This window comes from Brienomyrus brachyistius, chromosome 24 (assembly GCF_023856365.1).
Source record: "Brienomyrus brachyistius isolate T26 chromosome 24, BBRACH_0.4, whole genome shotgun sequence".
Classification (NCBI taxonomy): Eukaryota; Metazoa; Chordata; class Actinopteri; order Osteoglossiformes; family Mormyridae; genus Brienomyrus; species Brienomyrus brachyistius.
The window spans coordinates 8,252,033-8,277,148 of record NC_064556.1 but is presented as its reverse complement, the minus strand read 5'-3'; the positions used below and the strand labels follow the sequence as shown (position 1 = coordinate 8,277,148).

Below are 25,116 nucleotides of genomic sequence, written 5' to 3'. Positions count from 1 at the left end.
CAGAAGCTACATGTTATAGACTTGAGATAAAATAACAGACAGCCAGTTTGCTTTTTTTGAGTGTAACAATGAAATGAGAATCGATCGCTTGCAATATTAATATTCATGAACCATGGTGTGGTCAACGTTTCTTGGGAGACTATATAAAATGCTTTTGATCTCTTACTTTCATTTTCACAACTGTCTGTAAAAACTGTGGTGGTCGAGGACTGTTTGGAAAAGGTGAGTTTGTCAAATAAATATGTATATTTCAATAGCGTACAAAATGTAAGAAACTCCGAAAATCGTCCATTTAGTGGTTTTGGGGTACCTCCAGCTATACGATCTAGGTTCTTTTGAGAAGTCTGTGGTTGGAACGGCAGTTACCGTTGTTCTCAAACCGTGTCATTACTTTGGAACTAATATTGATTAATATTGATTTCATAACCAATATGGATACAAACACTTCTTCTAATAATTAGTAAACGTTAAATTGAACCGTATTTATATTTTTGCTTGTATAAAATGGCGTATCATTTACATATAACCTAAGTACACTGGCACCCCAGCCACCTGGAAATAACTGGTCCATTCGGACTAGTGTGGTGCTGAGGTATCACTCACTGCACGGCTGCACTCAGGTTTCATCGCTGAGGTGGTTTGTCTTGTGACGGGTGCAGCAACGCGCTGTAATCAGCGTGTGCTTCTTACCGTCGATCTCTACGCACATCCTCCTATACTTTAAATTAACTCCACATTAGATATAAGACCTAATACAATGTAAATGGTATGTAAATAGCGGCTATAAGGCTTAATGCATTGTTAAGGGAATAATTACAAGAAAAAACAGCCTGTACAGGTTCAGTAAGACGAGGTCATTGTAGAAAATATAGAAAATTTAATGTATATGTTCTCTAATTATTTCTCCCTCTGTACCTACACATCATCTCATTCGAATGGATACAACGGAGCGTGGACATTTATGAACTACGAAGTGAAAAATGTCGTTTCTGTGACTGTACAAAATGTTTGAATTCCTACATACGAATAGTAACGAACTACTGAGTGAAAAACATGATGTCTGTTTAGCTCCTACTTTCACAATAATCTATAAAATCAAAATTAGTCGAAGATCGTTTGGAAAACGCGAGTTTGTCAAACAAATATGTATATTTCAATAGCGTGCAACACGTAAGAAACCCCGTGACTTGTTCATTTAGTGGTTTTATGAGGTGTCCGGTTACAGGATTTTTTTGTCTCTGACCGGAAAATTTAGTCACCGTTGTCCTAATAAGGTGTTATTCCTGGGTAACTCATGTAGACGTGTAAAAATTTTTCACAACTGATATTAATACAAAAAATAATTCTAGGAATTCTAAAGTGAACATAAGGACTTAGCCACTAAGCTGTTTTTTTCCTTGTAAAAAAAGCAAAGCTTACGTGAGTGAAATCATAAATATATGTTTTCTTTAAAGCGACTCATAAAGTAAGATGTAACTGTCTTTATGTTTAAATTATAGCAAAGCATTTTATGTCAACCCCCTTACGGGAACCCTGAAATGAGAAGCATTTATGAAATGTGGAGTAAAACATGTCTAACTATACAAAATGTTTGAACTCCAACAGTACTTTCACTTTCACGATAATATATGAAAAGTCAGGGGGTGGAAGAACGCTTAGAAAATGTGAGTTTGGGCCAATGGGTTTGTGGGTTGTTAAATTTTATCATAGATTTTTATGTGTGGTACTGTAGGCCTCTATGGACGAAAGTCCAGGGCCTTTTTTTAATTCCAGCTCTGGGCATATTTTTTTGGAAATTCGAGTTTCTAGTGTTCTCAAACTGTGCCATTCATAAAGAACTGATTTAAAAATAAATATCAGTACAATAACTAATTCCTGCAATTATACAATGTTAAATTAGGACTGTACTTGTAATGTGTGACAAAAACATTATTTAAACGAAGATCTATGCCTGCTTTCATTTTCAGATAAACTGCCTCAAAAATGAATGAGCAGCACTGTGGCAGTAAAAAAAGAAAGGAAATGACAGCTATAGAAGACACTCAGTCTTGTGAACACGATTTGATCGTTGATGCATTTTATTACTATTGCACAAAACATTATTATTTTGAACAAACAATATGTAATGATACACAACATACTGGTTAATGTATGGCTAATATTTGTTAAAAATCAACAAATCAGCATTAGTCCAATATGTCGGTCTCTGTTGAAATTTAAATTGTACCAGTTTTCAAAGTTAGCAGCACCAGAGCTAAATGACACAGCACTTGAAATAAATGAAATGATTGGATTGCATGACCAGATATTTTATGTAGTAGAGGCCAAGTGATTTCTTCAGGCCCTGAAAAAGGGAGCACTTAGTTTGGTGCAAAAACAATTCAGTCGGTTAGGACTGTGTCTGTAATCAGGAGGTTGCTGGTTCAGATCCTTTGATCGGCCCAGTATTTTTCCTATTGGGCCCTTGAACAAGGCCCTTAACCCCAATATCTCCAGGGACTGGTGGACCGATAATATAAACACAATGTTTTCGTTGAACAGGTCAGGAAGCTGGTGTTTGGAAAATGGGAAGCAGGAACAGTACCCCAGTGACAGTGGAGGAAAAACCAGAGCTCCTTGATAAACCATGGAGGGATGTTGTGTGGGACCACAGGTATGAAGCCCGTTTTTATCCAATATAATCTACAAGTTGTTTTGTTTATTTTTTACTAGCATCACATTATTTTACGCATATAGTTTTAAAATATGCATGAGTTCTATTATCTCCTCCTCCCACACAAACACACATATAAACACTGGGCAGTGTGCAGCCCTGCAGGGTAGCTCACTAGCTGGCAACTGTATTCATCACCTACACTGCATTTATGTATCTCTGTTGTGTATCTTTTGCCTTATATTTAATTTGTCTGCTTATGCCCTAATTGTTAATGGTCTATTGTAATGGGCGTCTCCAATTGTAACAAGCTGTGCCAACGCAAGTTTTATGTTGCAATTAACTTTTTGATTCTGAAGATTTTGATCTTATGTTCGGCAGAGTGATGTCACAGTTGGGCCCTTGAACAAGACCGTTAAGTCTTGCTTTCTCAAATTTGCATAGCTTTGGTTAAAAGCACATGTAAATAAAACATTAATAAATAAATAAACACTTTCTAATAAGCATGTATGCTACTTCATTAAGTGGTTTCAGTTACAGATGACTAATGAGATGTAAAGGAAGCTATAGTAATATGTTATTAGATATGAGATTTATATTCCTTATGAATTTTGAGTAATTTGCAATTCCAATGTCTGTTCTTTTAGCACACGAACCGATCTCAAGCAGTTTCTGCATGATTACAAGCCCACTATTGATTCAATGCCTCAGGCTCGGATTCTTCTAATTGGTCAGATTAAAGCTGGAAAATCGAGCTTCTTCAACTCCATCAATTCTATCTTCCATGGCAACATTACAAGCCAAGCTGGAGCAGGAGCAATGAAATCCAGCCTGACCTTGAAGGTAATGCGACTGTCTAACTTCATTTCCTGGTGTAAGACTTGTGTATCCAAATGTCTTTATATAATGTTACTACTTGAGAGGAGGGATGATATTCGGCTTTTGTGTTTGCTCTACATTTGCTATTTTTAGTTTTAGTCAGTTTCAGTGTCACCAAGCTTAGTGAATCTCCCCACACCCCCATTTTAATGCTGGTCGTTAAGTCTATTATCCTTGTATTGTTTAAATAAAGTGGGTCGCCTGAGCTGAAGACCTCCTCACCAGTGGCCACCAAGTTACATCATTTTGAGATGCCTGCTGAACTGGATAAGCAGGTAGAAGGTGAATGACATCATGTGTCTTCTTCCAGTATCGCACTTACCAGGTGAAGGCAGGTCGAGGTGGACAGCCAATGGGATTCCTACTGTGTGACACCATGGGATTGCATGCAACTGAGGATGGAGGGGTGAGAACTGAAGATATAATAAGCATCCTGCAGGGCTACGTACCAGACAAGTACCAGGTAAGAACTGTGTATCTAACCAGGCCTCAAAAACAAATGCTATTTGAATACAGGAAATTAAATCTCATTCACTGATTGTTTTTGGCATAAATAATGTGCTGTTGTTACATAAGTGTCATATGAAAGGACTCACATTGCATTTTGCTGGAGTTTCCTATGATCTGAGTCAATGCATGTCTGTATGTCATTCACACCTTTGTGTTTGTTTAGTTCAACCCTGTGCAGCCAATGAAAGCTGATTGCTGTCAGGCATGCAGCACGTTGACTCTTAAGGACAGGATCCACTGTGTGGTGTATGTGATAGACGCCTCCACAATTGCAATTCTGGACAAAGGAATGAAGAATAAAATTGATGAAATCAGAAAGAGAACTATCTTGGAAGGTCAGTGAGTGTGGAGAACAGGGAGGGAGGTGGCATCTATGACGTTGTGTTGTGTCAGTGGGGGAGGGGGGTCACAATTCACAAGCAACTATCTATATAGATGTTATAATATGCTTTAACACCTGCTTTTCCTGAACCATGAATAACACTAAACAATCATACGGGAAAGTGCAACTGTAACTTCATCCCTGAGAAGTAATGACTTTAATAATGTATTTGGATATTCAGTATGAACACAGAGAAGTTCAGTTTACTAGAATGGAACATGACAAACTGAATGTTTTCCGTACCTTTGGCATAAACAGTATTCATGCTGTAACTGAAGGAGCTCCTGGATGCTCCTCCACACAGAGCTGCTCTGTCTGTGAGAAGCTTGAGGGCTTTCTGTCACATAGAGCCCACTTAAGGGGATGGGATGCTGGGACATGAACATGAGCTGAGTTGAGCACATGTGGATTCAGGAAGGGCAGACTGATGCTGGTAGGTGCTTCTGAGTAAGACAGACAGTGTGCTGATTGCTATGAGTTTTCTTAAGAAACTGTCACCTGATGATGGCTTATTCCATTATTCCATAGAACATATAATATGTCACTAGTGAGACGTTTCTGTTGATGTTTTTAGATGTGCCTATAATGGTGCTAATGACCAAAGTGGACAAAGCGTGCGCACATGTGGAAAAAGATTTGAAGAACATCTACCGCAGCGGCTACATAAAGGATATGGTGAGTTTCAGGGTCTAACACTGGACTCAGTACTAATGGCTGCACCAACGTATCAGTACAATATTGGTGGAAACTTGCAGTAGACACACATGGAGCCAGCGGCAGGGATCGAGCCCACAGACCTGGGGGGTCTGAACCTTTGGTTTATTATATTCCAATGGCTCAGAAACCTTCATCTCAATTTTATTTTCTAAAACATATTTTCAGGCAGCAAAATGACCCTGTGGGTAGCACTGTGGTCTCACACCTCCATAAACCAGGATGCTGGGCTGGGTATCTCCTTCCTCAGGTCCTCTGTTTCCTGGGATAGACTCACCATGTACTGAATGGGGGGTTATGGATGGATGGATGACAAATTTGTGTCCAGAATTTACATTTACATTAACAGCATTTGGGTTAAGAATACTGTCGAACTAAAAAACTCTGTTGGCGAATAGTACAATTTTTTGACATATAATTGCCTTCAGGAGTTTTAGAACTTTAGTTGTACAGAAGTACCTTGGAACACAAATCTACTTCATTCCTGAAGGCTGGTCAGGTTAGGATTTGGTTGAGTTTCAAGTCAAATTTCCCCATAAGAAATAATGTAAATGAATTAAATCCGGTCCAGGCCCCCAACCGATTACCTATTCAAACCTATCAACCTAGCTAACTAATGATACAACCAATCAGCAATCAATAAAAAACTAATACTGATGCGAAAAACCACACATCCAAAAGCAATAAATATGAAATAAATGACAATTTATGGCATTATCATTTTGTACTTTAAATGGACAGAGTACACTTATTATTAGTAACGGACAAGTATTCCGAGGGAACGCAAAACTATTGAAAGGAAACACAATATTATTTAAAAAATTTATTTTCTCACCCTGACATCTTAGGGGCTCCGTATACTACAGCTGATCTGCAGAAAAAAAAATCAGAAACACATCACTTTCGACAAATATGTATTTTTCCTTATGATGTGGAAAATCAAAATCATTGGTACGCAAAGGAAAATGGCTCCCCACAATTCTTTTAAACTGTAATCATAGGCTAATTGATTAAACATAAGTATTGATTTATTTCCGTGACAATATTATATATAATATTTATTTGTCACCCTGGTCTATTTCATTGCACATAAAAAAGCCACACAGACTAATAACCAAACAGTGAAGAAGTCTGGCTTTGTTAAGGTGTTTGATGGGTAGTAGTTAATGGTGCTTTTATTTTGAAGGATCGATTTGTTGACATCAAGACACGTTGCAAAATGCCACCTGTTAAATGTCTGTCTTTGGAGGTAAAAATATAACATCTGTGGCCATGAGATAATGCTGTCTCTAGGCGAAAAGTTTAAGACGTTGTTGGAATTATTAGCTCAGGTTAATTTTTAATATCTCCACCAATATGTTTTGAAATTAGTTAACTTTTAATTAATTTTTATTTAATGATGATTATTAAGTAATTGTTATGCTGAATGGTTGGTTGCTCCAAACTCAGTTGCGAATCCTGGTGAGTCGGTTAATGTGAGACTTACAGTACATGGGATTCACTAGTTACCAGTATCGCTTAGTAACCTGGGTTAGTAGGCTCGTCCAGCGAGCTGCATCACCAGGTAATGTAAACGATCGGTAGCGAAGCTCCCGTCATGGTCAATGAGAGAGAGTCTCGTGATATTCAGGCAAGTTTGAGGTTTCAGAGCTTAGTAGCCAGATCGCACAGAGGCAGGGACTATTGTGAGCATTCAATGACGGAGGCTGAAGTTGTGTAAAAGACATGCATTTATTCCTAAGTAACACTACAACTAACATAAGACAGACATTACACTTCACATAAACAACAAACACGAAATAACGGACTAGAACCAAACAGAATGTAATATGAAAATGCAGTGACCAGATTTAAAATGGCTAACCTTAAAAGGGTGCCCTGTGATGGGTTGTTCCCTGCCTCATGCCCATACTGTAGCTTCCAGGATAGGCTCCGGAAGAAACTTAGGACTTAGAAGAAGCTTTCTTTAGGGTGTTTGGTGAATGCGTGGTATGTAAGGCAGGATGTATGGGGAGGGGGTTGCGTGCCAAGTTGAGGGACCCCTGTCCTTGAGGTCCACTCTGCTGTCTGTAGGTCCCTAAATCTTTGGGCCATAAAAGTTGAAATGCTGGCCTCCCTTGTTATCTTTGTGTATCTGTGTTTGTGTGTGTGGGGTCACTAACCCCCCTTTTGTACCTAGGCCAGAGAGTACCTCTCGTACCAGGGTAGGCTTTGTCTCAGGCCACCTGGAATTTAAGCTCTGTCATACGTACATGTGTGATCCTACAGCGTTTTGGCCCTAGTGGCCTTCCATAAGAGGGTGCAGCGAGCGCGTAGACAGGATGGGTTTTCTGCTCGCGAGCGCATACGTGTGTGCCTCATATTTTGAGGCTAATAACACCGGCTGACATTTTAAAATGTTTTGTTAGGTGATTTAGCAAAAAACAAGTGAATATTCTACAGTTTTTCATGTAGTTTCAAAATATTGCTTCCAATTTGCTGCCACACGTCTGGTTTTGTCACAATTTACAATTAACATTCAACATAAATTACACTAGCCGACATCAAATTTGGTGAATAATATCAAATGACATTTTTCAAACACCCTTCATAAACAAACGTTTTTAGCATATTTAGTTTTGCTCCAGCACGTCTGCATTTTCAACGTAACATTTTTCATATACAATGCATCGTATACCTAATAATGTCATTTTGATACTAGCCATATAAAATCACAGGTAATGGGTCTTTCTAGGTCTGAAGTGGTAGAGTTTAGCGTTTAAATTTTAGCAGGAATGTGTGATGCCTGGCCTGTCCGCTCCTCGTGTGTGCCACGCCCCCCTGCTTACCCACGTGTTCGTTCCTGATCGTACCCAGCTGTGTCCGCTTACTTTGATTAGTCTCTATGCATTTAAGTCCTGGTCTGACCTGTTCCCGTTGTCCGTCATTGATGTCAGTCGATGTACGTGCTCTTGTCCCGTCCTGACCTGCCCGTCCTTATTAAAACCCTGTTTTTCCCCGATTACGGACCCTTGCCTGTTTCCTGCCCGCTTCCTGCACGCTCGATCGCCCGCACGTAACGGCGATCGTGACAGAATGGTTGAGTTCCAAGATTTTGCTTGAGGTACAAATTGAAAAAAAAATCAACAGAGCTGTTTGAAATCAGAGCTGGTCGAGGTATTCGAGTTCCAAGGTTCTACTGCACATTCACATTCGGCAGCATCTGCTAAAGGCATATTTATACCATTTCAGTCATGACTTTTTACAGCCCTGTTTGACACTAGTCTTGTGATACAGCAGCTAAAAAAATACATGAATGTATGTGTCTCTCTGCAGATCTACAGAGCTAGCGAGTGTCTGGGCATCCCACCGTCAAATGTGATTCCCGTGAAGAATTACTTTGATGAGAGTGAGCTGAATGACGCCTGTGACATCCTGCTCCTCAAGGCCATGAAACAGATGCTGGACTTTGCTGACAATTACTTGGAAAACTGTGAGGAAAACACAGAGTAGATGAATAGATCATATTGAGGGGTTGTGCCATTGCCTTTCTCTGTCCGTGTCTTTGTGTTCTACACCACACGTTAGGTCCCTGTAAACCTGCATTAGGCTGTTTCTGTACATTTCCTGACACACAAACCTTTTCATAACCTGAATTTATAATTGTCTTTTCATGTGAGTATGAATGATGCTTAAATACAATCCAATATATAATATAATAAAATACACACTGCACTACATGCTATGTAAATAAAATGACCTGATGATTCCAGCATTGGTCACTGCCTGTCTCAGTCTTAACCATAATTTGGCTCAGTGTTCTGTGTCTATATTTTTCCAAAGTGTCAATTTCATTACTAGATTATAGGTTTCAATCTGGCTTGTGTACGCCAACTATTATTCGGTAATTTTCTGAGATAGTCTATTACTTACTTATTGATTTAATTGCCATAAATATACATAATGGGCATGTTAGTTTGACTTATGTAAACCAAAAAATAAAATATATAATATGGTGATATTGTCTTATTATTTTGTGAAGATTTCAGAAATATTTCCACGTACATGAAACCAGTGAAAAATATGTGATATCAATTGGAAATAAATGGAAATACTATGGGAAGACAATTGGGGGAATATAAGTGCTTGTGCAACTGGGACTGCCTGTGGACCGGTATGTGAAGGGGGTGGATTTATTGATTTATATTAGATCTCCTGAGAAACTCTCAACACGAGTTTTGGCACCAGTATGCGAAATCACACTGAGTTTATTTTTCTTATATGCAGAACAGACACCTCAGCTCCGTAACTAACACATCATCTGTGTCATTCGTGTGATTATCCATCCATCCATTTTCCGAAACTGCTTATCCTGATCAGGGTTTTGGAAGGTCCAGAGTCTATCCCAGAGGCTATGGGTGTGAGGCAAGCAACAACGGGCACATTCATACCCCAGTGACTCACCCACGCACACCTATGGGCAACTTGGCAATCTCAGCAGGTTTTTCTACTGCGGGGGGAAATCAGAGTATCTGGTTTCAGCTTAGGTTTAGGTTTTTAGTTTAGGTTATAAGTTATAGTTATGCAGGAATGAACAGCATTTAGATATAATTGTTAATCATATTTCATTTGGTTGTGACGTTCCTGTTGTAAGTTTATTTATTCTAATTATTCTGTATTATATTTTGAATGCCTTTTCAGTTACACACTTTTGTATTGTGTGATGTGTAGTTCAAAAAGAATCTGCCTGGGTTTGGTGCTGTGTGATCTGAGGAGGGGCTGCAGTCACTGACTGCTCCGTCACATTTTATTTTAGAAAATAAACTACGGCCTCCACAACTACTACTGCGTGCCCGCTCTGGTCGAATCCACGACTGCTACTGCATGCCCGCTCAGGTCGAATCCACGACTGCTACTGCGTGCCCGCTCAGGTCGAATCCACGACTGCTACTGCGTGCCCGCTCAGGTCGAATCCACGACTGCTACTGCGTGCCCGCTCAGGTCGAATCCACGACTGCTACTGCGTGCCCGCTCAGGTCGAATCCACAACTGCTACTGCGTGTCCGCTCTGGTCGAATCCACGACTGCTACTGCGTGCCCACTCTGGTCGAATCCACGACTGCAACTGCGTGCCCGCTCTGGTCGAAATCACACACAATTGCTAGTGCGTGCCCGCTCTGGTCGAGTCCACACACGACTGCTACTGCGTGCCCGCTCTGGTCGAGTCCACAAACGACTGCTACTGCATGCCCGCTCTGGTCGATTCCACACATAATTACTAGTGCGTGCCCGCTCTGGTCGAGTCCACACACAACTGCTACTGCGAGCCCGCTCTGGTCGAATCCACACACGACTGCTACTGCGTGCCTGCTCTGGCCGAGTCCACACACGACTGCTACTGCGAGCCCGCTCTGGTCGAATCCACACACGACTGCTACTGCGTGCCCGCTCTGGTCGAGACCTCAAACGACTGCTACTGCGTGCCCGCTCTGGTCAAGTCCACACACGACTGCTACTGCGTTCCCGCTCTGGTCGAGTCCACAAACGACTGCTACTGCGTGCCCGCTATGGTCGAATCCACACACGACTGCTACTACGTGCCCGCTCTGGTCGAGTCCACACACGACTGCTGCTGCGTGCCCGCTCTGGTCGAGTCCACAAACGACTGCTACTGTGTGCCCGCTCTGGTCGAGTCCACACACGACTGCTACTGCGTGCCAGCTCTGGTCGAGTCCACACACGACTGCTACTGCGTGCCCGCTCTGGTCGATTCCACACATAATTACTAGTGCATGTCCGCTCTGGTCGAGTCCACTCACAACTGCTACTGCGTGACCACTCTGGTCGAATCTACACACGACTGCTACTCCGTGCCCGCTCTGGTCGAGGCAAGGAAGCAATGGGCACGAGGCAGGGAACAACCCAGGATGGGGGGCTAGCCCATTGCAGGGCACACTCACACACCATCCTGGGTTGTTCCCTGCCTCGTGCCCATTGCTTCCGGGATAGGCTCTGGATCCCCCACGACCCAGTAGGATAAGCGGGTTGGAAAATGGATGGATGTATGTTACCTAGTCTTACAGCACCACCTTGTGGGCTGTCTTATTATATACTGTATTACACAGCGTGCCCAGTATGCCCCGTTTACCCAATGCGCTGAAAATATGACCAGTTTGCCCAAAGTGTCCACAGTATGCCCACAGTGTGCCCAGTGTGTTCAAAGTACGCCCACAGCGTGCCAAATATACTCACAGTATGCCCACAGCGTGCCCACAGTATGCCCACACAGGAGGGCATCCAGCAAACCAAAAATGTGGGACATTTTTATTTCCTTTATTCTATCCTCTTATGTTTTTTTACAATGGCTACAATCCACTATGATAAAAACACACTTCTCTTTATTGCATCACAACTCACTCACCATTCATCATTTTTAACGCCGGACCCGTGCTGGTGAAGCGAGATCTTGAGGGAGAACAATGGATGCGTCCCAATGCGGCCCCAAGGGAAACGAGCTGGGGTCAGGAACGGCCTGAGGGCCCGGGCAGACCGTGCTCCCTTGCCTAGAGTCCTGCTAGCCAATGTACAGTCTATGGAGAATAAGCTTGACTTAATTAAGCGATTAAGGGACATATGACACCTACTCCGCTTCACTGAGACTTGGCTGAACCCAGCGGTACCAGACCACGCCATCCAGCCCGCTGAGTTCTTCTCATGGACAGAACATCAGGGAAATCAAGAGGAGGTGGTCTATGTCACGTGGTAAACAGCAGCTGGTGTGAAAGCACTGACATTGTCCTTCTCACGCGATCCTGCTCACCCAACCTGGAACTTCTCACCATAAAATGTGGCTCCTTCTACCTTCTGTGGGAATTTACTTCGGTTATAGTCAGTGATGTTTATATTCCACCTCAGTGACATGGACACTGCCCTATGTGAACTGCATGAGGCTCTCACACAACATCAGATTCACAAAGACCCTGTGCTTGTTGTGGCGGCCAACCTCAAACGTGCATCAAACTTTAACCGAAACATCAGCTGCCCCACCAGGGGTGAAAGAATCCTGGACCAGTGCTACACCCACCATGGGGAACATGCAGGAATATAAAGCTGCATCCTACAGCGTGCACAGAGGCGAAGCAGTGTTATGGCCGGAAACTAGAGTCACAACTCTGACAAAACCACTAATGAAGCCTGCGGCAGGAACTGAGAACGATAACGGATTATAAAACACCACCCTCCAGAATGGGGAAGGCAGATATCTGGAAGTAGAGCTAAACACCTTCTATGCTCGTTTCAAGGCTGCAGCCCTCAGCGCTAATGACGCTAACAGCACTAATAGGGCTGGTGGGGCTGTTGGCAGCAGTCATGCAGGGTGTCAGAGCAGTAAGCGCTGTCACCATTATGGAGGGTCACGTGAAGAGGGCTTTCCAGAGAGTGAACACCAGGAAAGCAGCGGGACCCCATGGCATCTCAGGTATCCTTAAAGCCTGTGCTGACCAGCTAACACCAGTGTTCACAGAAATATTCAACCACTCACTGGCACAGTTGGTAATCCCCACATGTTTTAAAAAATTTGGTCATTGTTCCTGTACTGACGAAACCCCAGCTTCTTTGCCAAAATGACTACCGCCCTGTAGCCTTGACCTCAGTGGTGATGAAGTGCTTTGAAAAATTGGTCAGAAATTTCACCACCTCTTCTCTACCTATCAAACCAGGACCCACTACAATTTGCATACCGTCTTAATCGCTCAACCGACAATGCTGTAACATATCTGCTACACACTGCCCTGAGTCATCTGGGTACCAGGAAAGGTCATTAAGTGAAAATGCTGTTAGTTGCTGCTTGGACATTTGCTGTGTTGGAGAATCTGGGTCTTAGCCCATCACTGTGCCGGTGGATGTACAACTTCCTGACCGAGAGACCATAAGCTGTACGGGTGGGCAGACGTGTCTCATCCTCTCTCACCTTCACGGAGCCCCCAGGGTTGCGCATTAAACCCTTTGCTCCACTCACTGTACACCTACAACTGTGTGGCCACTTCAAACTCTACCACCATGGACAAGTTTGCTGATGACACTGTTGTTGTGGGCTTAATCTCTGATAATGAGGAGAAGAGTTTATTTCTAGAGGCTGGAATGTTAAACCTCATAGATTAATTACTAACCTAAGAGTTATCACTCTGGGCCACCAAATAGCTAACGATACATGGGAGAGACTAATATCTGTGGCATTCCATTTTCAGTTGCAGTGGGTTTTTCTATATTCTTTCTCGACTCTTATTCTGGTGTGTTTTAAAAAAAAAAAAAAAAAAAAAAAAAATTCTGCACTAATCAATGGAGTTCTCAGAGATAGTATTCATAGCTTGGGTCCTTATTGAGCTAGCATCGGAAATTCATTGCAGAGTCTCAAAGCACTTATGTAAGTCGCTCTGGCTAAGGGCGTCTGCCAAATCCTGTAAATGTAAATGTAAATGTTTTTAAATATGGGCTTCCAAAAATCAAGCCTAATAAAAAATTTTATATTAAATGAGGAAATTGATTTGATTTGTTCTTCTATCCCAACTTGTGATCTAAAAGCAATGTGGCTGCCACACATACTTGCTCTATGGAAATGCACTCCCATAGCCACTAGGGAAGCTCTCAGCTTCTTTCAGTCCTGCTAAATTATGTTGTGCAGTCTAACAAATGGCCCTTGAGCCATGAAAAATAATGAATGCATTTAATTACTATATTCTCAAATTACTTTTTGTAGTTTTGTGAACAACACCATTTATTAAACAAACAAATCCGCATTGGCAGAATGAAGAATTAAAAATGAAAATAAACTATTATTTAAGAAATATTCCTTCGAACAAACTGGAAAACTGTGAATTTACAATATTTTCCTTGAGACTTGAAGGAAGATAACGGAACGGAACGGAAGATTAACTTAACGGAAAATGTGCCGGTAATTTTCTCCAGGTCCAACAGAGGAGCGGATCTCACAGACAGGACACCAGGGCTGGAGACAGATGGGACTCTGGACTTGACAGGGGATGACAGGATCGACATGATGCATGGGAGGGACCAGAGGGACAGACTCCCCCTGACAAGACAGGGCAGAACACAACACATCAGATGTTATGGTGACTGTGTTTTTCTTCTAGGCTCCATGCTCCAGTTCCAGGTTTTACACCCGCCTTCTGCTAGCCTGACAAGACCCCCGCCTTCTGCACATCTGACAAGATGATCATCACCTGTGCCTTGTTTTTGCCTCCGGTTTCCTGCTTGCCAAATGAATAAAAGTAGTTGGGTTGCTGGGGAGCTTGTAGAAAGAATGTTGCTGGTATTTTTACCTTTGATATACTTATATTAAACTTTGATCTTTGAACAGACTTTTGGCTTGGATTGATTACTGACTACACATTCTGGATTGTGATTTGGCTTAGTTGTGTTACCTTATAGTTTGTATATTTTTTTTGTATTAATTCTATATACACCAAGAGTAGGGAGTGGATATCGTTTTGGTTTATGTAAATGTGTCTGGGCTGTGTTTGTTAGGGAGTTAGGGTGGTGTTTGCCTTTTAGTTATATTTGATGTTGGTTTAGGGTATGTAGGTTTTATGCACCTAGTTACTCACATGTTTTGTTTGTTTGTTTTTTGGCCTGGGCCACTCCTGAAGTTCACGCTTGTGTTTCTGTAATAAGTGTTAAATATACTTTGGTGAAAATGTAGTGCTTGGCAGTTTTGATTATTTGTGTTTCTGCTGCCATTGGGCTGCGTTATGTCCTACCCATGACTCTTTTGACTGCTGTCGCAAGGCGGATTTGATTCAGATCGGCAGTTTCTTTGATGTGTTTGTTCCTGGACCTGCTATCAAAGCAGAGGTGAAGAAACGTCTGTATAATAATCTTGAGTCGGGGTATTTTGCCTGAGAGGGAGGAGGCTTCGGGGGTCGTCTCTCCACTGGGACAGTCTCCTGTGGCAGAGGCCCGCAGTCAGACTGGCCAGTTCAGACTGGATCCTGGAAGCTTATCCCCTGGTCTTGCAGACCAGCTCTTGTATTTGCGAGCTCTAAAGAAGGAGACGGATAGGAGATTGCGTTGATGGGGCTGAGTAGTGAGCCCTAAATCTGTGGCAGACATCTGGGGGTGCGTTTCCCAGAATCATAGTTTACTAGGTTTGAACTATGTAAGTACAACAAAGGTGTTTCCCGAAACCATAGTTCGAACTATGGAGGTAATGACACTGCGAGCTTATGTAGTACGATGCTTCGCTAAACTGCATAGGTGTTTCCCAAAACCATAGTTTGCAAACATTGTCGTTAAGTTGCGTATTTCGAACTACAGCTCAAGAGCTGTACTTAGAAGCTTAGTGCAGTGTACATATGTCAGCGATGGTGGAAAATGCATTCAAAGAAGGGTACAGTTGCTGTGTAAGTAAGAAATGTAATAATCTTCAATATCTAATAAGGAATAATCTAGGTGTACGATGACATATAACGTGAAGTTGTCTAAAATGTAGTTTGAAACGTAATTGTTTTATGGGTCTCTTGTACTAAATACGATCTGTAGTGAGCAATAGGGAGAATTCTCAGACTGCAAACTATTGTATTAGCACAGGGGTGGCAAATTTTATCCAGATAGGGCCCTTAGCCATGCAGCTTTTCACCGCAACTCCAAACTTACTGTAGAGTAGTACGTAGAGGACTGATCGACTATAGAATTTGCATAACTGGGTTTGAGCAACTGATCGGTTATCCCAAAAAAGGCTGCAAACACACCAGCCCTTTCTGGGTATGATTGCCCACCCCTGTAGTAGCATATGCAGGTAGTGTGTATTGCATATGTAGGATGTTGTACCCAGTGGTCATTGTACCATATGATACACTTCGGCACATATAGTAAAAATAATAATAAAAAAGCATTACTAAAATAAAAAGAAAAGAATATAACCCAAAAATAAAAATAATAAATCATCATCCCTTGTATGTGTACATGTGTGTATTTGTAGCCCTATGCAGACCACTGGGTGTTGTGCAGGTTCTTTATTACACACATAACTTCAGAGGAACAACAGTACAGCACTTTGATGAGGTTCTCCTTCATCACTGACAGGTGTCAGTGCCATAATGGAAGAGTAGAATGACACTACAGCAGTCAGATACGAATCCATGCCTTTGTACTGGGGACCCTTTGGATCACACTCTTGGATGCATCATTAGAGATTGAGATGTTGAATAAGCACCAGGTGCACCAGTTGAATTGCTCCTGTGTAGGAAATAGGCTGACGTCAATAATATCAAACTGGGCCCTCACCAACTGCTACCCTACACACTACAGATCCCCCCCACAAAAAATATACCTGACAAACTCAGGAGAAAATCAAACAAGGATGAGCCCCCAAATTCTGTTACAATTCTGGCAGCAGGGTGCTGAAATTTGAATTTGACACTGCTGTGACTAACCTGTGCAAGCTTCACCAGTGTAGATAAAGTATAGCCAGATTTAACAGGGGATGCCTTTTCTGGCAGCGGGCTGCTAAAACAGGCATCCCCTTTAGTTCACTGCTCCTTCAATAAAACATTCTGCCAATGTCTCTGCGAGTATCTCTGAAATTTCCTGATGGGGGAGGGAGGGGAGTGGATAAACAGACCCTCTTTCGTTAACTGGCGTGTCAGTGTGTGTGTGTGTGTGTGTGATCCTAGAGTGGAAACAACAGTTATTACATTGTAAAACTGCTCCCACTCCTTCTGTAAGCGATTGAGCATAAGGGGAATGGTTCACGATTTATTGTCATATATACTGTATAAGCAGAGGATGTACTAAAATTAATGAAGTCTTTATTTTCCCATAATGGAAAAAGCAATGCAAACATTGTGGTTGTGACTTGTAAACTGTAACATCATGGGTGCAGCCTTCAATCTGCCCCCTACACAGGCCAGTATGGAAAACAGACTCATTGATGGACTTTGGCCACCCTACTCAAGCCAGCATTGATAACAGAGTCATTGGTGGACTTTGTCTTGATCCTGAATCACAGCGTACACCTTGCGTTTAGCAAGTCCACTCTTTTTTCAGTAATGTCAGTTTGCCCAGGGGGGTGGGCACCCAGTTGACCTTGGACCCCCAGAGCTTTTTTTCTCCCTAATTGGGAGTTTTTGGTTCCTCTCCTTGGTTCTCATCTGGCTTTATTTATTTAATTTATTTCCTTCCTTTTCCCAGTTCCGTACAACTCTCTATAATGATGTTGTGATGCATCACAAAACATCTATGTAAAGCACTTTGGGATGACACTGTTGTGAACAGCGCTATATAAAAACAAATTGAATTGAATAAAAATAAATTGAATTGAATATATGTCGTACAGACTGTAGGCTAGTAAACCACATAACTCATTCATTTAGTTTTTCTGTGGATAGATTTCATTAAGTTTAAATTAAATTGTGTAGAAAGATTTCAACATCTGTATAAATATATTAACGTAACTAATAAGTTAACTTATTTTCTATAACTGTTAAATGCCAACTGTACTTCTATGATTTCTTTGTAACGAAGGAAAACTGACGCTGGAAAATCCAATTGTAGTTAACGTCATCAGTTTATTTTTAAATATCTGCTGCAAAAAAAGATTGTATTTGACGGTTATTTTACTTTTAAGTAATTTATAGAATAAGGTGTAACTGCTTTCCTGTTTAAAGTAGGATATAGCATAGCATTTTAAATCAATATTTGAATGGCAATGAGAATTGCTGCAATATTTAATATTTAACTATGGTGTGGCCACAATATTCTGTGCGACCATATAAACCGCTTTGAACTCCTACTTTCATTTTCTGAATTCTCTGTAAGACTGCAGCTTTCCAGGCTCATTTGGAACAGGTGAGTTTGTTAAACAAACAGGCCTATATATTGTACAAAACTGCAGTTTAGTCAAATCTGTAACTCGTTAATTTTGCCTGTCTGTGAAAAGTTTATTTTCTTTTATTAAAATTTTTGGGGAGAGCTGTTAGTTTCTGCTGTTCTCGAATAATAATGATACAGAGAAATTATGTAGATATGTAGAAGGATTTCAAAATCTGTGTTAATATGAGCTTACTCTTGCAATTATTTACTGTTAAGATTGCACTTATATTTTACCTTTTACCACCGTTATCAATGTGACTATATGAAATGCTTTTGAACTTTTACTTTCACTTCCAGAGCTGTCTGCAAAGTACTGCGGCAGTCGAAGGTAGTTTTCAAAAAGGTGAGTTTTTCAGACAAATATTTGTATATTTCAATAGCGTGCAAAATGTAAGAAGCTCCCATAACTCGCCCTGCTTTGTAACGTCTTTGGATGGAATTGATGCTTACCAAACTTCCCCGGGTACGTCCTAACCATGTAAATTTTAAGAAAGATTTCAGGATCTGCATTTATATAATTATTATTTTATTGTAAGAGTAATTTGGTGTTGAGGGGGAAGAGGGTCTGCTTTGTTGGGGCTCGCGGATGGAGCGCGGTGGTGAGATGAGGTGACGGAGGAAATAAAAGGAGAGAGTTGGCGCGGGAGAGGGGAGAAGAAAAGTAGCGGGAAATGCGTAGCGCTGAGCGGAGCTGTATATGTTCTTGTTATTTTAGATCAGGGGAGTAAATATATATATATACATCCACATACAGTCTCCGGCCTCATTCCTAAATAAACCTCGAAGCCTAACGAACCCCAGTCAAGAAAAGAGCGTCACACTGGTGGCAGCGGCGGTCGGTTTCGTGGTTGTATTTTATTTTCGCCGTTTTGTGGATCCGCTCGAGTCTCGCCTATATTTCTTGCATACCCGTCGATTCCCACGAGTTCGACAAGGAAAACTAAACGCTGCTCAGTTGCGTGTTTTCGCCCCGGTTGCCTTAACGAGATGCAACAGGACATACCGGATAACGAGGCGGCAGTGCCCGCAGCGCCGCAACAGCCCCAGCCGCTGCAGCAACAAGCCGGCGCAGACTACCGCTCGCAGGTACCGTTTCGAATCGACCTTCCTTCTCCTTTCACGGGAGACGGGACGGAGCCCTTCAGTGCCTGGATTCGGTGATTCGAGGTAGCGCTTGATGTTTTTCAAATCCATTCCGATAGGGCTAAGCTGCTCGGTGCTAAGCTCACCGGCTCTGCCTTTTCATACTGGCATAGCTTGCCACCTGATGTTAAGGACAATTATGAGCTAGCGAAAACTAGTTTAGCTGCTGTTTTTGGACGGCTGCCTTTCCTGACTACGTTTCAGGCGCATCTTAATGCAAGGCCCCGTAAACTGCAGGAACCTTTGGAGGTCTACGCTGCCGATTTAACTAACGTGGTAGCGGAGGCTTTTCCTCAATATGGCCGCGAGGCCCAGAGCTGTGAAGTTTTCCGCCGTTTTGTCTCGGGGTTAGAGCCGGCGCTGCAGTTAAAAATTCACGAGCATGGTGCTTTAACGTTGGAGGCTGCGCTTAAAGTGGCTACGCAATGCGAACGCGCGCGTATGGCTCTTAATATGACCTCCCCGGCCCCGGTACTGCCGGCTGACTTACAGTTACACGTTGGTTCTGTTACTGTCCCGGCTTTGGACGTGCCTAGCGCTCTCACTGACCTTAGAACGGAACTTCGTGATCTTAGGCAATTTTGCATGAACCAGAGGGATAGCGCGGTGGACAGGCTCTCACAGCAGGTTGCTGACCTCCAGCAAGGCATTGCCAGCCTTTCATGTGTTTCTAACCACTCTTGTGCTGTGTTTGAGCATGCCTCCCCTAGCAGGCACCAGCCGTCATGGAAGAACCATCAGCGTGACTTTGACGGTGCCAGCCTACCACATCACTCCTCCGTTCGGGGACGACTCCCGTCCAGGGAGACCTGCTGTCAGCTGTGCGGTGGCCCATCTCCTGCATCGCCCACCTACCGTCGGATTGAGCCAGGTCACGCACCTCCTCTCAGTCACGCCTCTTCGCCGCGTAGACGGCATGACTCTGGCCCCCGTGAGGACGAACACCGGCGCAGTTTTGAGCAGGTTTCCTGCCTTCCTGACCGACGCCGTCCAATTCGCACCTCACCTCATTCATTCCCCTGGGGCCATCGCCCCTTAACTGCACGGTATACTGGTGGCAGAGTTGAGGACCGGCAGTCAGCTTCACATTCCCCTGACACATGGTACAAACGACACAGGTCCCATTCGTCTCCCTCTCCCCCTCCACGGCACCATTCTGCCCAGGCCAACCACTGCTACCCAACACGTCGGGTACATTTCTCTCCGTCACGCCACCTTGATAACTCCACACACACACACACTCAGGGAAACTCATAGAGGCTAGCATTGTGGACCGAATGCTAGCATCTGATGTTGACCAGGTCCATGCAGATTTTCCAACTGTCGCCAAGAGTGAACTGCCGACACCATTCATTTCAGTCACAATCGCAGGCATAGCATTCCATGCTCTGTTGGACACCGGCTCAGGCTTATCTCTTATTACACATGACTGCTTGAAGACCATACCTTCCTTAGCCTCACAGCCCATAGCCAAGCCATGTCTCATTGCTTCTTCCGTTACCGGTCATTTCCTGGATATGGTGGGTACGGTCACTGCCCCGTTACGGCTGGGTGGTCTGACCCTTACCCATGTATTTCATGTTGTGCGTGCCTCATGCCACCCTGTAATTATAGGTTGGGACTTTTTCAGTCAGCATGAAGCAACCGTCTCGGTGCCTGACGCACACCTCAAGTTATATGATACAGTTGTGTCCTTTGTGTCGCCCCAACAGCTCATTCCAATTCAATGCTCGGCTGTCATCGCCCATGGTATCACGGTGCCCCCTTTGTCGGAAATGGTAGTTTCAGTGTCAGTGATTAGTGACAGCCTGGCGACCCCTCAGTATGATTCTTATGTGTGGATCCTCGAACCTCAGCTTGCACCGACCACGACACTTGTGGTCGCTCGAACGTTAACATCCATCACCCAAGGCCAGGGTATGGTCAGGGTAGTAAACCCCTCCCCGGCACCAGTTTCCTTGGCTCAAAACTGCCCTCTGGGGCTAGTATTCTCCATCACTGGCCGCCCACAGGATGAGTACACGCTGGTTTCAGCAGTTGATACTCAGGAGGCTCCTCATAACCCCCCACCACGGGTGGATCTGAATAAGACATGCCTTGAGGTTGAGGAAAGATCTCAACTGGAGGCTTTACTGGCCAAATATGCTGATATTTTTAGTGCCCATCCTTACGATTATGGTCGTACAGACTTGGTCCACCACAAAATTGATACTGGTACTGCTTCACCTATTAAGCTACGGCCGTATCGTACATCCCCAGGCACCCAGACTTTCCTTCAACAGGAGACACAGAAGCTCTTGGAGCAAGGTGTTATTGAAGAGTCTAATAGCCCGTGGTCCGCCCCAGTCGTACTAGTGCGGAAGAAAGATGGCACATACCGTTTCTGTGTGGACTATCGTCGCTTGAACGCGGTCACTATTAAAGACTCGCATCCTCTTCCACGTGTTGATGACACGCTGGATCGTGTAGCTGGTGCACGAATTTTTAGCACCATTGATCTGACAGCTGGCTATTGGCAAATACCTCTTGACCCCAAGGATAAGGAAAAAACGGCTTTTTCGACGGGCACTGGTTTATTCCAGTTTCGAGTTATGCCTATGGGGATTTCTAATGCTCCTCCGAGCTTTCAGAGGCTTATGGAGTTGGTGCTGCGTGGTTTGCACTGGAGCATTTGTCTGATTTATTTGGACGATATAATCGTCTACAGTGTCAGCTTTGATGAACACCTCAAGCACCTCCAGGAAGTCTTTGAACGATTTCGCGCTGCGGGTCTGAAGCTTAAGCCATCTAAGTGTTGTTTGGCGCGCTCCTCCGTCACATTTTTGGGACATCGCGTGTCCAGTGCCGGAGTGGAGCCTGACCCCTCTAACACACACAAAGTGTCCACATGGCCAGTTCCTCACTCTGCCACCCACGTACGGGCGTTTCTGGGTCTCTGCTCTTACTACAGACGGTTCATCAAAGATTACGCTCATATTGCAGAACCCTTACATCACTTGACCCGTAAAGGGGTACCATTTGTATGGTGTGACAGGGCTGAGGAGGCTTTCCGGTCCCTGAAAGGGGCCCTGACGTCCCCACCTGTCATGGCTTTCCCGGATCTCTCAATACCATTCATTCTACATACGGATGCTTCCCATCATGCAATAGGCTCGGTCTTATGTCAGGTCATTGGCAGCACAGAACATGTCATCTCTTACGCCAGCCATGTACTCTCGGCCTCGGAGCGTAAATGGTCCACGTTCGACAGGGAGCTCTATGCAGTCCTGTGGTCTGTGCGGCACTTCCGTCACTATTTGGCTTATCATCCTTTTACAATTGTGACGGATCATAAGCCACTAGTTGGGCTAAAAAAAATTCCCCTAGATCACGACCCCACGGGCAGGCGAGCACGCTGGGCTGTGGAACTTGACCTCTATGATTGGGCAATTGTCCATCGTGCTGGTCCGAAACACCTTAACGCCGATGCTATGTCCCGCCGCCCTGCAGAGGTCCCCTTTGACATACCTTGTTCCCCGGATGCTTCCCACCCGACTTCCGTTACAGTCGCCACTCAGACTTCTGCAGATTTTTCTACACTACAGCCGGGGGCTACACTGGTCGAGCCCATTGTCACCACGACCACACCTACTTCTCTGGGTTGTACATTGCCGTACGCCACTGCAAGCTTGGTGCAGATACATAGTGATCTGGAGTTGGGCAAACACCAACGAGATGATCCAGACCTGGCGGTTGTGGTTGCCTGGTTGGAAAATGGCACGAGACCCCCCCTGTGGCGTCTGCGAGCTGCTTCCCCGACATTGAGGAAACTGTGGTCGCAGTTTCCTCGTCTTTCTCTGTGTGATGGAATTTTATGCAGGCATCTTTATCGTCCATCTGGGCGTGCCGTCTGCCACCAGGGGGTTATACCGCGAGCCCTTGTTCCCAAGGTCCTATACCTGATGCACGGTCACCCAGCGTCCGGTCATTTTAGTTATGCGAAAACGATTGACAAGGCAACGCGTTCCTTCTATTGGCCCTACATGTCATCTGACGTGGCTCGTCACTGCCAGTGCTGCGCAGCTTGTCAGTCCCGGCGTTCCCCAGTCCCTCGCTTGCAAGCCCCCCTTGTTTCCATTTCTCCAACCCACCCATTTCAGATTGTCGCCGCTGACCTAACAGAGCTACCGGTGTCCTCAAAAGGGTACCACTACGTGTTAGTCATGCTTGATCTCTACACGAAGTTTGTCAACCTGTATGCCCTGAAAGATCAAACGGCGATCACCGTGGCTCGTTGCATATTCGACCACTACCTTCCCCAACATGGGGTCCCAGAAGCTTTACATTCAGACCAGGGTCGTCAGTTCGAATCAGACCTCATAAAGCACCTCTGTAGCTTAATGTCCATCACAAAACTTCGGACATCCCCTTATCACGCGCAGTGTGATGGGGCGGTGGAGCGGCAGAACCGTGTGCTGAAGGATGAGCTATCGAAGTACCTTTTTGACTGCGGTAGGGATTGGGATGAACATTTACCCCAGGTAGCGCTGGCCTACAACACCACAACTCATTCATCCACAGGCTTTACTCCATTCTATCTGGCTCATGGCCGAGAGGCAAGGGTCCCTATTGATGCTTTTCAGACACACAGTCCCTTGACCGCTGCCACACCTGGCACCCTTGCGGCATACGTGTCCTCTCTTCGTCGCCGTTTAAGCCAGGCTTATCGTGCAGCTTCAGCATTTAGGGATAAGGCTCAGGCCTCTCAACAGCAGCACTATGACCGACACATGAGGTACGCCCCATACAAGGCAGGGGATCTAGTGTTGGTTGATGATCCGGCGCATCGTCGCAACAAGCTTGCACCCCGCTGGGTTGGACCCTATGTAGTGTTACGCGCCATATCAGTCAGGGATGGACTACCCCCTGTTAATTTCCAAATTCGGAATCCCTCTCAGCCAAACAGCAAACCAAAGATTTTACATTACAACCGTCTTAAACCTTATCACACTGGCCCCAACTCTGTTCCTTCTGCTGACCCCCTCCCTACATTCACGTTAACCAGTCAGCCTGTTAAGTCAGGGCTGCATTGCCCTTTGTGGCCTGTGCCCTACCCCCGGTCACCACAATTGCCTACATCCCATCTATCGTCAGAGGGTACAACGATCCAAAACTCTTCCCCCATTGCTACACCAGACGCACATGGCCCTGGCCTGTCATCTGTTGCGCCACCTCCCTGCCTGATGCCGCCAGTACACCCCACGGGACCACACGAGGCCCCTGGATTGGACCCTGTACCTGACATATTTGCACCACCCCCACCTGCAACAGAAGTGTCGTCGGAGGGCGGGAACCTGATGTCTGCATCGCAGTCCTCGTTGACTCTTCCTCGCCGGAAGACCCGCCTGCCGGGCCACCTTCGTGATTTCCAGCTTTATTGATGGACCTCAATACTCCGGACTATGTTGTATCTGACTGTTTTGGAATTATATTTGGGGATTTCGCTTTGTACATACTTTACACCAGGGGAACGACACCACAGCCCTGGTTTTGGCTGATTCCTGTCAGGCTGTTCCTAGGAGTGCCAATACGGAAGTTCCTTGTACTGTCACTACTTTATCCCTCTTGTCCTCCTTGGGTGAATGCATCTGTTACAATGTTAGTTCGCTCCCTTGATTGTAATTTTTTTTTGTTTGTTTGTTTTTTTTTTTGAAATGAGGACATTTCTTTTTTGGGAAGGAGAGTATATGTAAGAGTAATTTGGTGTTGAGGGGGAAGAGGGTCTGCTTTGTTGGGGCTCGCGGATGGAGCGCGGTGGTGAGATGAGGTGACGGAGGAAATAAAAGGAGAGAGTTGGCGCGGGAGAGGGGAGAAGAAAAGTAGCGGGAAATGCGTAGCGCTGAGCGGAGCTGTATATGTTCTTGTTATTTTAGATCAGGGGAGTAAATATATATATATACATCCACATACAGTCTCCGGCCTCATTCCT

General features: G+C 44.3%; 2 protein-coding genes across 7 annotated transcripts in view; both read left to right on the top strand.

The window, feature by feature from the left end:
• LOC125720156 (interferon-induced protein 44-like) overlaps positions 1-25,116 on the top strand; it is a 100,538-nt gene that overhangs the window by 54,652 nt on the left and 20,770 nt on the right. The window contains exons 1-2 of one of the 4 annotated variants that reach the window (XM_048995331.1): positions 17,881-17,981; positions 18,303-18,348. The exons of 2 other annotated variants lie outside the window; for them this stretch is intronic. The gene's annotated coding sequence lies outside the window, so the exon portion shown is untranslated. Of the gene's footprint in view, positions 1-17,880; positions 17,982-18,302; positions 18,349-25,116 lie in introns of those variants that run through there. One more of the 4 variants, XM_048995329.1, reaches the window with a different exon arrangement.
• Positions 89-25,116, top strand: part of LOC125720161 (interferon-induced protein 44-like) — a 518,912-nt gene continuing 493,884 nt past the window's right edge. For 2 of the 3 annotated variants that reach the window (XR_007385361.1, XM_048995340.1), the window contains exons 1-2: positions 89-222; positions 2,542-2,653. Coding sequence is in view for 2 of the 3 variants with exons in the window: in XM_048995340.1 (XP_048851297.1) it covers positions 2,565-2,653 (89 nt within the window). In the remaining variant the exon portion in view is untranslated. Of the gene's footprint in view, positions 223-2,541; positions 2,654-3,300; positions 3,497-3,842; positions 3,996-4,205; positions 4,378-4,998; positions 5,100-8,453; positions 9,137-25,116 lie in introns of those variants that run through there. The other variant, XM_048995338.1, reaches the window with a different exon arrangement.